Raw genomic sequence first — 14,354 nt, 5'->3', positions numbered from 1 at the left:
CATGGGCATTTCGCAAATATTTCTTAAGTACCTACAATAATGTGGTGATGTGGTGCATAGATTCTCAGCCAAACTGGGTTCCAATCCAGGCTCTGCAGCCACTACCTGTGTGACCTTGGGCAAGCCATTTCTCCTATCTGTGCCCATTTCCGTAAAATAGGCCTGCTATCAATGATCCCAGACCGTTATGGTAAGGATTCAATAATGCAACAAAGCTTGTAAAGCTCTCGGCATAGAGCCTGCTACCATAGTAAGGACTCAAGTAAAAGTCGGGGCCAGTATGATTCAAGACTGGTACGAGATGGAGACGGCTGGGGGACAGTGTGAAGTACTAAGGGCGGGAAGGGAGGAGAGACCTGACTTGGGTGAACTGATTAAGAAGAGTGCCTAACATGGGCACTGGCTAAACACTGGTTGGATGAGTAGTGGATGAATTTAAGATCAGCCTGGTAGCAGAATATGAATAGTTAATGCCATGAGTACAAATTTCCCAGTCCAAAATTCACATCTGCAAATAAACAAGAAACTTTCTCTTTTTTTAGGACCCATTTTAATCACTGTTTTGAATTCCTGCCATCAAGCAAAAAAAACTGGATGTTGCTTATTTGAGACAATGCCAGGATGTTCTCAGGCACTCCAGAGTAGGCTCAGCCACTTTGGGGGCTTTGCCCAGAGGCAGCATTTACCCTCTGGGTAGTGTCTTCATGGGCATTGGGGTGGGGATGTGGTGGCTCCTTAATGGGCCCTGCTTACACTGGCATCTGCCCTGGACGTGTCTGTACCCAGCTGGCCTCTGCCTTGCAGTTCCAAAGGCTGCATCTCCTGGCAGCACACCCTTGCCCACCTGGAGTGCCCCCTGCCTGCAGGCTCTGGGGTCTCAGCTATGCCAACTTGGCCACCTGGGTTGAGGCTCAGCAGGCAGGAACCAGTACAAATGTACTGTTTGAAATACTGAAGTATTTCCCTACTAGTTGGTAAAGAGCCATGGCTTTAAGCCCCCCAGGTGCCTACCCTGGCCACTATGGTGCTTCCCCCACGACCCCCAACCCTTGTCTTCCTCAAGATTCAGAAACCTCCATGGTTTTAATGTCTCACAATGTTGCACAGCCACATTAACAGCTGTTGGGCACACTCCTTGCTAAGTGCTTTGCGCATATTATTGAGTGCATTCCCCACAACAATCTATGATTGTCCCCCATTTTACAGATGAGAAAACTGAGGCACGGAGAGATCAAGTAACTTGCTCAGGGTCACACGGTCTGGAAGTGGCAAAGCCCAGATTTGAAGAAAGCCCACTTGAGAGGGAAGGACATTTCAGGCAGAAGGAACCGAAAGCACTAATGTGAGATGGTGGGGGTAAGGCTGTGTTCAAGGACTAGAAGATCTAGAGCGAGGGGGAGAAGCGAGGGAAGGAGAGCTGGAGAGATGGCTCTAGGAGAGGCAGAGCTGGGAGAAGCTAGCCAGTGGCTCCCCAGTGAGGTGGCCAGTGGGGTTCCCAGCTCTGTGTCCCCAGGTCCTGGCCAGGAGGATGCTGCTGTTCTGGGGGTCACTGCTATGCTGGGGGCTGCTGCCCCAGGCCCCAGGGGAGGCCCAGCACTTAGTCTTCTTGCGCTTCAGCAAGGATCAGCTGGAAACAGATAGATTTTTAAGGGGTGGGTGACAGGAGGCAGGAACTCAGGGAGGAGCAGGGGTGGAAGGTGACAACACCTCCCTGCTCAAGCCTTTTCCTCTTCTGGCCTCCCCATCACCAGCAGCAGAATTTGCCTTCCTTTGCCCAGAGCTGACCCCATCCTTCCCCTGCTCTAACACTTGCTGTGGCTCCCTAGTGTCTTCAGGAGAAGCTTCAAGCTCTTCAGGCTGGTTTTCAAGGCCCTGACTCTCCAGCCTCTTCTACCACCACCTGCCCTGACCGCCCCTATAGACTTTCCAGCCTCCTTCCTTTGCTTGTGCTATTCTTTCCCCCGTTCTCAACACAATGGATTCTGATTCACCATTTAAGGCAAAGCTCTAATAGTCCCAGTTTCCCCAGCAGAAGGAGTCTCCTTCCACTGGGTTCCCACGGCCCTTTAGTGAAGCCTCATCTATGGCCTTATCCAAGCATACTGTACTTGTCCTGTCTGTCTTTCTGTCTCTCCCTAACTCTTGGCTGTGAGCTCTTTTTTATCCATTCACCTCCTTCCCCATTCAACACAGTCCAACCTCACTGATCTTTCTGTTTCATACACTCAACAGGCTCATTACCACCTCAGGGCTTTTGCATGTGCTTTTCCCTCTGTCTACGTTGCTCTCTCCCCAGATCTTGCAATAGTGGATTTCTCCACTTCATTCAGGTCTCAGCTCAAATGCCTCCCCTTCAGAGAGGCTCTCCATTTCTACCCTATCTAAAGTAGACCTTCCCCCAAGTCATGCTCCAATTCGACTCCATTTTATTTTCAAAAATTGCCTTGCTTGCTTATCTGAGGGCTCAATTGTTTTCTGTGCCCGCCCCTACCCCCCGCCACTCCCGCTCCTAGAATGAACCCCATGGGCCCTGAGCCCAGAAGAGAGTAAGTGATTCATAAGTACCTGTTGCTAAATGACTGTCTAAATCGCTGGCTCGGGGCAGGTGCTGGTGGGCCTTTGTTGAACGACTGAATGAAAGGTGAGCCCCGCCCTGAGGAGGGCCTTGTCCTCAGACATTTCAGGCCTGCTCTCAAAACACCATGTCCTGGACCGTGCGGCCAGGATCCCTGTGATGGGGGCCACAAGTGAAGGAGTCGCCATCCTGGACCACCTGCCCTTTGTAAGAGAAGGCCTCTCCAAAGAGAGCAGTGGGCTTGATCTGTTGCTGGTCTGGGACCTGCTCTCGGGGCAGAGCTTCCCGCTGCTGGGGGAGCTGCTCCAGTTGGGTGGGTGAGTGGCCTTCTGGCTTTTCTTCCCCCTCAGAAACAGTGTTCTCACCTTGTGGGTGGGTAGGAGGCCCCAGCGTCGTTGGAGCTTTTCTCCAGCCTGGAAAGCCCTCAGCAAGTACCTTTTTATTGTCCCTAAGCCTCTTGAAGCCACTTGAAATCCTCCAAGGAACAAAGCAGAGTCTCAATCAGGGATCTTAGCCTGGCAGCCCTCCAACCCTCCACATTCAGCTTATACCTGGGTATCGCAAACTCCCATAGTATTTTTTTAATATTTTAGTGACTTGCCAATATATAAAAATCTGGAGTGTTTTAATAAAAATCCAGATTTTCTGATTGTATTAGTTTGCTAGGACTGCCATAACAAAGTACCACAAACTGAGTGGCTTAAACAACAGAAATTCAGGAGACTAGAATTCTGAGATCAAGGCGTTTTCCATGTCTCTCCCCTAGCTTCTGGAGGGTTGCTGGCAGTCTGGTTTTCCTTGGCTTGTAGAATCATCACCTGATCTCTGCCTTCCTCTTCACTTGGCAATCTCCCTGGCTGTGTGTCTCTGTCTGTGTCCAAATTTCCCCTTTTTATAAGGACACCAGTCACATTAGGCTAGGGGCTCACTCTACTCCAGTACGATCTCATCTTAACTACATCTGCAACAACCCTATTTCCAAATCAGTTCACATTATAAGGTGGGGATTAGGAACTCAATATATGAATTGGGGGACTTCCCTGGTGGTCCAGTGGGTAACACTCCACGCTCCCAATGCAGGGGGCCCGGGTTCGATCCCTGGTCGGAAAACCAGATCCCGCATGCATGTTGCAACTAAGAGTTCGCATGCAGCAACTGAGTCTGCATGCTGCAACTAAAAAGCCTGCATGCCGCAACTAAAAAGCCTGCATGCCGCAACTAAAGATCCCGTGTGCCATAACTAAGACCCAGTGTGGCCAAAATAAATAAATAAGTAAATATTTAAAAAATATATATATATATATGAATTGGGGGGTGGAAGGCAGACACAATTCAACCCCTAATAGCAACTCTCTCTATAACAAAGATCTGGCCACACGTGGCCTGACCTCCCATGTGGCAATCATTGGTGTAGGATCTGTAGTCCGTAAGTCAGTCCCCAGACACCTCCTCCACTCCCTTTACGTTACCTGCTTGGCCCTGAAGGCAAATGAGTTGGAGACTTCTGGCAAAATAAGTACCAACATAAATGAATGATATTTATGTAGGTTGGGGCAGGGGTTCCTGCAAGGTCAACCTATGTAGCCGCAGGTAGGCCTCCGAATCCATCCCCCAGAATGAGCAGGGAGAGCCAGATGGGTCCTAAGATGATAGAGTTCAGAAGAAGTTTTCTGATGGGGGTGAAATGAAATGAAAAGCTAGGGCTCTGGGGTGGGTAGGGGTGCTTCCCAGAGAGGCCTAGGAGGAGGGTGCTGGGCCCACACCTGCCCCAGCCCATCCTAAGGCCTAGGACTGGCCACCACTCACCCCTGCCTGTGCATTTGCACCACCTCTACTCACCCATCCTGGCACAGGGCATCAGCTTGGGAGGGCCGTAGGAAAAACCCCACATGGTCCAAGTCATTCTTCAAAAACCTCTGGAAAGGGCTTCCCTGGTGGCGCAGTGGTTGAGAGTCCGCCTGCCGATGCAGGGGACACGGGTTCGTGCCCCGGTCTGGGAAGATCCCACGTGCCACAGAGCGGCTGGGCCCGTGAGCCATGGCCGCTGAGCCTGCGCGTCCGGAGCCTGTGCTCCGCAACGGGAGAGGCCCCAACAGTGAGAGGTCCGCGTACTGCAAAAAAAACAAAAGACAAAAAAAACCCTCTGGAAGGTGCCATGGTGGAGGCAGGCATACAGCCTTTGGGGAGCCCAACCCATCCAGGTCTTCCTCCAGCACTGGAACTTGTTGCTGCCCACTCTAGTGGGCACCAGGTAAGTCACCAGCTTGTATCTAATGTTCAAAAAGTACATAAAACTCTGGGTTCCTCTTAGCTCAGGGAGATGCGAGGACCTGAGGCCATCATGGGGAGAAGTTTCATGTCCTCCTTCTTGGATGCTCAGCAGGGCAGGTGGTCCCTGAGTGGAAGGCGGTGGGATCACCAGCCGTCTTGCTCTCTCTGACTCCTGCCTGCTTGCGTCTTTTTTGCAGAACCCTTATATTTGAATTCAGACCTGTTAAATGTGCACAGACAGGTCCTCCACTGTATTCTCCTCATTTTGTAGAGGGTGACACTGACGCCTGGTGAAGGAAAGGGACTTTCCCAGGTCTTCAAGGCTTAGAGGCTGCAACTAGAGCCCAGTGTTCTGCAGGTGGGCTGAGGGTCAGGGAAGGGGTTGTCCCAAAGCAGCCCCCACCCCTCCTGGGGTCTGCCCCTATTCTAGCCAATACAGACACACACACTCCACAGAGTCACAGGGGCCTTACCAGGCCATACAAACAACACCTCCCAACCCACTCACAGGTTGGTCACAGAAGATGCCAAAGGCCCTGATGTCACCCCACAAATCCTGAGTGACAGCCTGCTGCAGGTCACATTGCGATGCAAACTGTACCTCTCGTTCTAGAGGTGAGTGTGTGCCCTGGGGGCTTCCTCTCCACCTCCCTCGGTTCCAGGCAGCCATGCAAGGCTAGCAAAAGTCTGCTGCCTATGTCACCAAAAGGGTTACAATAATCCTTTCCACTTGGGCATATTTCAAAGTCACTTTTTTGTGATGGGGAAACTGAAGCACCGAGTAGGAGAGGGACCTGCCCAGGATCACACAGTGAATCTGCAGCAGAGGCTGAGATAAAACCCTCTGACTTCCATGTCAGGGGACATGTGCCGCATCTGAGTAAAAGGCAGATGCTTTCATGGGATGATCCAAGGAGGGTCTGGTTCAAGCTCACCTTGGGGTCCACCACGCCTGGACTCCAATCCCACTTACCATCCAGGCAACTTGAGTAAGGGCGGCATTCTTTGTCTAGCTTCCCTTTTTAATAGAAAAGCGAGCACAAAGAAATATTTTCTTCACAGGGATGTGGGCACAGAGAAATATTTCTCTGCTATACAATAAACATATCATCACCCTTATAATGATGTGCAGTAAAAATGCAGCTTGACCCTTGGCCTGGTGGGGACTGCAGTAAACAGGAGAGGATGTGGCCCATCTCAAGGTCACATCAGCCGCCCTGTGAGGATGCTGGCTGAGAGTTTCCAGATCTTTTAGGTTTTCCAAAGTTTGAACTCTATATTTTTAATTAACTCTTCCAGTTTTTCATTTGAGCCCTCCAGACAACTGCAGGCCCCACCAGCCTGTGACTTCTGGACTCAGTCTTGGGCTGCGGCTTGGAGCCTGCCCAGACATGCTGCCCCTACAGGATCCTGCGGTTCAAAGTCACCAAGAACATCCGCATCGAGGTACTTGAGGAGTGCCACACCCACCAGGATACCTGAGCACTGAGGTTCTGGAGCAGTGAGTACCTATGCCCCACCACTCCTGCACCCAGCCCTTCACTGAGACTCTCCCCAGAGAGTCTCAGTCTTAGGTTGCCTCTCCCCAGCCTAAGCTGTCTAGAGTGACCAAGGGTGTCAGGGGCAGGGTCATCTCCAAGACCACCAGCTGTACACACCACCCATCAGTATCTCCTGCCTTCACATTGAATGTTATGGCCAAAGTGTGCATCCACACAGGTCAAATCTTGGCTTGGCTGCTTGCTAACACCAGGAGCCCTGGCCAAGCTATTTGGCTTCCAGGAGCCTCAGTTTTCTCACCAATAAACAAGATCACAGAACTCAGCCAGCATGGGGTGGTTGTGGGGAAGAGATGAGCTAACCCGTGTGAGCTACTTAGCACAGAACCTGCCACATAAAGTGGCCATTGTTTATGATTCTTTTTTTTTTTTTTTTTTTTTTTTTTGCGGTATGCGGGCCTCTCACTGTTGTGGCCTCTCCCGTTGTGGAGCACAGGCTCCGGACGCACAGGCTCAGCGGCCATGGCTCACGGGCCCAGCCGCCCTGCGGCATGTGGGATCCTCCCGGACCGGGGCACAAACTTGTGTCCCCTGCACCGACAGGCAGACTCTCAACCATTGCGCTACCAGGGAAGCCCTGTTTATGATTCTTAATATACCTAACAAAAAAGCCACCTCCTCCAGGAAGGCTTCCATTAACTTCCACTGCCAGGTGTGATCTCTCCCTCTTTGAAAACCCCAGAGACCTTTATTAGAGAGAGAAATAAAGCAAGAGAGGCAGAAAGGGAGAATCAGGAAGAAATAAAGTGGAGGAAGACAAAGTCTGGAAGAGAGAAAGCAAGAAGGCAAGAAGGGAAAAAAACAGAAAAGGGGAGAAAGAGGAGAGAGGAGAGGAGAGGGACACCAGTCGGAGAAGGAAGCAGCCACCCTGAGCTTCCCTGTTCACAGGCCCACTGGGGCTTTCCTCAGCCCTGCCCTGGACTCCCCTCTCTGGCCTCAGTCTCCCCTTCCATGGTGTCTCAGACCCCACCTGCTTTCCCCGCCCCTAGGATGGACCCCCTCCGGGTGAACAAAGCTCTGGGGTTGGTGACAGATGTCCTGGATGAGGTATTGCCCTTCCTCCTACAGAAGATAGTAAGTTGCTCATTCCCCCTGCCCCGCCCCCTGAGAGAGGGGTGTGACCCCAAGGAACAGCCCCTTGATCTCGCCCTGACCTCAACAATGACCCCCTCATGCCTTCCCTCCAGGGGTGTCCCCTGGCCACAACCCTGCTCAACCCGCTGCTGGAAGACCTGTTACACATCACTCTGTGTTCGTAGCTCCCAGCCAAGGAAGGGGCTTATCTGCTGTCCCCCTACTGTGTGCCAGGAACTCTTCTAGGCTCTGGAAATATGATGGGAAATAAAACAGAGAAAGCTTTCCCATGGGGAGCCTACTTCCTAGTGGAGGGGGAAAAGGACATTATGCCTTATGACCTTGGTAAATCATTTCCCCCCCGAGCCTCAGTTTCCCAGTCTGTAAAATGGGATTAATCACAGGCTCACAGAATGGACTGTTGTGATAATACATAAAACCTGGCACAGAGGTATGGCTCAATAAATGCTCATTGTTACAACAAGCTGAGGCCCAGCCCACAATGAACTTAAAGCTAAGCAGAGAGGGAGAAGGAATTTCTCGCTGCTTCAGTGCCTCCCCATGCCCTTCCCTCCATCTCCCAGGGAGGCTGAGCCCCAGCTCCATTTCCTCATTGCAGCCCCAGCCATCTCCGGCCCGGAAGACTTCCAGCACTATGTCACCAGCACAGAATTCACGGAGGAGGCCATCCTGATGAAAGTCCAGGTGAGCAGCCCCTGGCCAGGGCAGACCCTCTGGGGATGTCCACTGGTCTGGGGGAGAATGGGCACAGAGGAAAATGAGGTGGGGCTTCTCTGGATAGGAGGCAGAGGAGAAGGAGCAAGCGAAGGAAGTGGTGGGCAAAAGAGGAGGAGAGAGGGGAAGGGAGAAGAAAGGGCAGACCAGGCAGGCCCCACCCTCGGGAGCTCACACTGAGCCTGGGAAGTCCCGCTCAACCCTGGACAGGTGGAGAGGCCACGGGGCTGTATGTCTCACAAGTGAAAATTAGGCTCCAACAAAAGAGCAGGTGGGGTGGCTAAGGAACGGCAGGACCACGTGTAACTCCCAGCTGGAAGGGACCCCTCAGACGGAGAAACCGAGGCCCAGAGAAGGGATGAGGCTGGCTACCCCTCTCCTCCATGGGATGGTAGCAGGTGAGTCAGGAGGACAGGAGGATTTGAGTGGATAGGAAGGAGGCACTGTTAACAAAGGCACGGAGAAAAGAATGGGGTTACATGAGGGAGAAGCAGGGAAGTGTAGCTCATGGGTTCAAAACCCAGCTCCACCTCTTACCATGTATAGGATCTTGAGAAAGTCACTTCACTCCTCTGGGCCTCAGCTTCCTCATCTATCAAACTGTTTCCATCTCATGGTGCTGTTGTGAGGTCAAAATAAGATTGTGCCTGTAAATGTTCAGCGCTGTGTCTGGCACACAGTGAATCCTCCGTACGTTAGCTGTAACCAGTTTTTGGCCGAGGAGACTGTTCCCTCTGAATTTCTCCTTCCTCCTTCATTTTTCTAAAGCTTATGACCCCTGCAGCCCAGGCCAGAGAGCCCCAAGGCCTGACCACCTGGCCCCCTAGCCCCTCCCAAAATTAGCCCCGGGCAGCCTGGCAGACCTGGTCTTTTCACTGGAAACCTACAGTGACATCCTGTCCTGCCTCTACACCAGCAAGGAGACACATGTGAACCTCCAGGACCCCACGGTGAGTGCTTGAGAAAAGGAAGTACATTACTTTACTGCTCTACTTTTCACATGAAGAAACCAAGGCCCAGGTGGCATAAGTGCCTTCCTGGGTAGGCCTAGGTAAGTCACTTCCCCTCTCTGGACCTCACCTGGAGAACTCTTACTCAGCTTTCAGAACCCAGTATAGAAGTTCCTTCTTCTGGAAAGACTTCCTTGAACACCCCTTTGTTGTTCCTCTCTTCATAACATTTATGCTGCAAACATGTATTGAAGGCCTACTGTGTGCCATGCCCTGTGCACACAGGGTCCCTGCCCTTTCACAGATCAAAGTCTACTGGAGGAATAGAAACTGAACAACAAAACAGATAAATAAAATAATGTATCTTATTTATAATAAACAGAGCAATGGATCAGCTAGTGTGTGGTGGAGGTGAGAGAGCTACCCTGGACACTGTAGTCAGTGAAGACATCTCTGAGGAGGTGGCCTGAATGGTGGCAAGGAGGCACACAAACACACACAGAAGTCAACGGGAAGAGCAAGTTCCCAGGGACAATGAGGGCATCACATGAGGGAGAAATAGATCACTGCTCAGAAGCCCCCAGCAGCTCCTCATCGTGCTCTGAATAAAGTCCAGTCTCCTCTCTGCAGCCCCAGGGCCTCGTGAGATCTGGCTCCTGCCCACTTCTCTAGCTCTGTCTCCTCACCCACTACGCTCCAGCCACACAGGATGGGCTGGTGCTCACCTCAGGGCCTTTGCACATGCTGTCTCCCTGCCTGGAACACTCTTCTCTCCACTGTTGGTCTCTGTGCAAATGTCATCACCTCAGAGAGCTGCTCCCTGACCACCACATGTAAGTATCTAAAGTAAGCCTTTTCTCTCTCCCCCACCCAAAACCCTCTCTTTCTACTCTGTTCCCTTCAAAATACTGATCTCACTGTGTGTATGAGTATGAGTAAAGTTATATATGCGAAGTTGTATATATACACACATATATACATATACACACATATGTATATTTGTGTGTGTTCATTTATTTAACTTTGTGTGTTCACTGTCTCTCCAGTTTGGGGACGGGGACTATGAACAGTATACTCTCTGAAGGGTACACAGGGTGTGCTCAGTAAACATTGAAATATGAAATCCCAAGATCTATATCCGGAAGAGATCTAATGTTATTGCTCCATTATTAACATGGGGAAACCAAGGCCCAGATAGGGAAAGTGACTTTCCCAAGTCACCCAGCAGGTAGGATCAGGACTGGAGCCAAGGCTCCTGCCTCCCCATACTGTTCCCTCCTTTCCACACAGGTGTGGCAGCTCTGAGACTAGAAGTGAACCCTGTGATTCCATGCCTACAGAAATTCTTACAGCAGTGGATGAGGGTACATGTGCAAGGGTGTTCTTTGTAGCTTCACTTGTTACAGGGTGAAAAATAAAGTTAACCTAGGTGTCCATCAATAGGGAGTTGGTAAAATAAGTCAGGTAATGGCTACATAAAGTGGAATTCTATGCAGCTGTTTAAAAGAAAGGGGTTGTTCTATGGGTACTGATGTTGAGAGGAACAAACAAGGTGCAGGACCATCTGGTTAGAATGTTCCCATCTATTCATTCTTCTATGTGTTTAGAAAATAGTCTGTCAGGATATACTCCAAAATGTCAATAGTGGGTACCCCTGAGAACAGGATTTAGGAGAAAAGGGGAAGAAGTGTTGAGATGGACTTTCATTTTTACTGTATATATATTATAGTGTCTTCTATAATGATTTACGACTTTCAAAAACCAATGGATCACAGATAGAAGAATATGAATGTGATAAAGCAAGTATAGGAAAATGTTAATAGAAGAATCTAGGTGATGCATATACAAATGTTCTCTATAAAATTCTTTCAACTTTGCTGCATGTGTGGAAATTTTCACAATAAAATGCTGGGGAAAAAATCATTGAAACAATAAAAAGTCAACCTTTCCAGATAAATCATGAGAAACCTGGTGAATGGCTCCTCCCATGCTGTGACTGAGTGGTATGCCAATGGTGCATTCAGTTGGGGACAATTACATCTCACTGAATCCCACTGACACCCCTCTCACCCCATGTACCTGTTCAGAACAGACCTGTAGGATTCTAAAGGCCAACACACATCTTGTCCTTTTTCCAGGCTGCTGACCTCATTCAGCTATTGTCACTGAGAGTGCTGGAGCCTGGGGCCAAGGTGGGTATGTTGCCAACTTCTCTCCCAGCACCTCGGCCAGGATCTCAGGAAAGATTTCTTGAACAGGGGACAGGATTGGGCCACAGAGGCGTGTTACATTTGGCTAGACTTTCCTACTGTGGACTCTGGAACCTACTGTGCCTTCTTCACAAGTACCGTGAGGATTAAAGGAGACGATTCACTTAGCTCATTGCCCCACCCAGGTGACACGGCCATGTGGCTGTCATTAGTATTCACTACTAAACAAAACCCGGACCCTGCTGAGGCACACCTCCTGAGGCAGACAGATGTGCATGTGGCAGACAGTAGTGAGCAGCGACTGTGTGCCAGACCCCTCCACCTACATCGATGTGATCCTTGGAAAGCCTGCCCTCTCACCCCCTTTTACACATGTGCAAACCGACGCTGAACAGGGTGACTTCACTTGCCCAAGCTCACATTGCTCAGTAAGTGGCAGAACCAGGATTTAAACCCAGTCCCGCACTCCAAAATCCATACTCAGTGTGCTCTCTCTAAAGGCTCTGAGAACAGGGCACCTGATAGACAAACAATAATAAAAATAACCAGGGGCTTCCCTGGTGGCGCAGTGGTTGGGAGTCCGCCTGCCAATGCAGGGGACACGGGTTCGAGCCCTGGTCCGGGAAGATCCCACATGCCGCAGAGCAAATGGGCCCGTGTGCCACGGCTTGCTGAGCCTGCGCTCTGGAGCCCGCAAGTCACGGCTACCGGGTCTGCGTGCCATGACTACTGAAGCCCACGTGTCTAGAACCCGCGCTAGGTGGCAGGAGAAGCCACCACAATGAGAAGCCTGTGCACCTCAACAAAGAGTAGCCCCCTCTCGCCTCAACTAGAGAGGGCCTGTGCGCAGCAACGAAGATCCAAGACCCAACACAGCCAAAAATAAATAAATAAAAAAATAATTTTTTTAAATTAAAAAAAATAATAACAATAACCGCAATAGATAACAGTAGCACTACTAGATGCCATGTTCCATTCTAAGCACTTTACATAAATTAACTCATTTAATCCCCACAACAACCTGATGAAGTATGTGTGATTATTATCCCCATTTTACAAGCATGAAAACTGAGGCACAGAGAAATTAAGAAACGTGTCTCAGGCCACATCATTTGTAAGCAGCAGAGCTGGACTCTGGTTCCAAAATCTATGCTCTTACCTGCTATGCAAGCCCAGGAGAAGGAGCATGTAATTTCACCTCTGTGGCAACAAGAGAAGCCACCACAATGAGAAGCCCATTGCAACGAAGAGTAGCCCCCACTCGCCGCAACTAGAGAAAACCCACGCACAGCAACGAGGACCCAACGCAGCCAAAAATAAATAAAGTAAATAAAGTAAAAAAAAAGGTTTTACTATGTTCCATAGACAGTGCTCAATTCTTTACAAATATAATCTCACTGAACTCCATATGAGATAAGCATTTTATTATTATCCCCATGTCACAAAAGAAAATCAAGGCACACAAGAATAATAAAGTAACTACTCAAGTTCACACAACTCTGAAGCAATGGAGTGGGGAATTCAACAAAAGTCCTTCTGACTCCAAATATTCTACACTACCATCTTTTGGATTTTTTTTCATGATCCCCACAGAATGACATAATCTTGGTAGTGAATGGGCCAAAAATGACTCCTCAGAGCCTACTATTAGGTAATGATGCTTTCTAAACTCCAAGTGCTGTCAGACCTGAAGGTAAAGAATGAACTGACAGGCTAAAAAAGGGGTCCACGAGGGAAATTCTCAGGTAAAATATGAGAATAAAGTGAGGAGACAAGCAGCTAAGTCAACGTTATCAAACCAAAATGTCAGAAAGATCTAGAGCAGTTTTTGCTAAGCAAATGGTTCTCTCCACCTTCGCCTCCCCTTCAGTCTCTAATTCCTAGGGTACATGGGAGAAAACCAGAGAGGTTTTCTGGTGTCCACAGTAGAAATCGGGTTGGGAAACACTTAATCCAGAAACTATAGGGAAAATCTCAGAGACACTAACCAAGGCAAAAACGAAGTAAAAGTAGACAAAAAGGGACCACGTTAGTTTAGGTAAATTTAATGACTGTAAAAGCTGTTCACAAAGGAGCAAAGAAATGCATTTTCCATTTCATAGAAAGTTGCTTCACCACTTGCAGCTTGTCTCCAAAGCTTCATTACCTCTTTTGTTAGTGACCAGTCATATCTCTCCTCCTGCTGGGAAGGAATGAGAGGCCAACCACTCAGGTCAGCAATATGCTGCAGAGTCCTTCAGAGTGGTCCTGCAGAGAACATGTCCTTTAAGTGTCTGAGAGCTGGCTGAGGTGATCTGAAAGAAAACCAGTCAGAAGAAGGCAACGTAACCAGGACTGAACTACAGGGACTTAATGTGAATTGTCCAGAGGAGAGGCCACCAAAAGGAATCTAATGGAGATAACAGGCCAGCAGAGACTGCATGGTTCCTCTGTGCCCCCAATCCTTAGAGGAAGAGACGTTTGATACAATGCTAATGCATGTAAGTTAAGAAGTCCAAAATAGGTTATTCCCAAACAGCCACTTCTCCCTTTTCTCTTGGGAGATGGCTTCTCCCCAGAGGCAACCATAAGGTTCAGGTGTGAGCTGCCTATCACAGACCCTGCCCCTCCTAATCCCAGAGGTAAGCTGTGATCTAGGGTGTACCAGTCAAATTCCTCCTTAAGATATTTATGGCCAATATTTGGTGAGAAAGGCTCTCTTTTTTCTCTAATTGAGAGCTGAAAGCATGTGACCCCCAAAATTACCAGGGGCCTCATTTCTGACCATAAGAATGAGTCAGTCCATTAGTAAATATTTATTTAGTGCTTATTGTGTTCTAGGAATTGTCCTAAGTGCTAGGGATATCAAGAAGAACAAAACAGTTTTCCTACCCTCAAAGGAGCTTTCAAGAGAAGACAGACAATATATGAACAAACAAACGAAAATTATTTCAGGCACTAAAAAGTGCTATGAAGATAAAATGGGCTAATGTAAACAGTG

At 49.3% G+C, this 14,354-nt stretch overlaps 1 protein-coding gene across 6 annotated transcripts in view; it reads right to left on the bottom strand.

Annotated features, from left to right (window-relative positions):
* Positions 1-13,403: 13,403 nt before the first annotated feature.
* The window catches only part of CDK5RAP1 (CDK5RAP1 mitochondrial tRNA methylthiotransferase), a 44,202-nt gene continuing 43,251 nt past the window's right edge, over positions 13,404-14,354 (bottom strand). For all 6 annotated transcript variants that reach the window (XM_082645411.1, XM_082645407.1, XM_082645410.1 and 3 more), the window contains one exon: positions 13,404-13,668. In XM_082645411.1, the coding sequence (XP_082501537.1) occupies positions 13,588-13,668 (81 nt within the window). In that variant the 3' untranslated portion in view covers positions 13,404-13,587. The remainder of the gene's footprint in view (positions 13,669-14,354) is intronic.

The sequence above is a fragment of the Mesoplodon mirus genome, assembly GCF_964341445.2.
Source record: "Mesoplodon mirus genome assembly, chromosome: 15".
Classification (NCBI taxonomy): Eukaryota; Metazoa; Chordata; class Mammalia; order Artiodactyla; family Ziphiidae; genus Mesoplodon; species Mesoplodon mirus.
The sequence above is the reverse complement of the archived record's forward strand: the minus strand, read 5'-3'. Positions and strand labels throughout refer to the sequence as shown.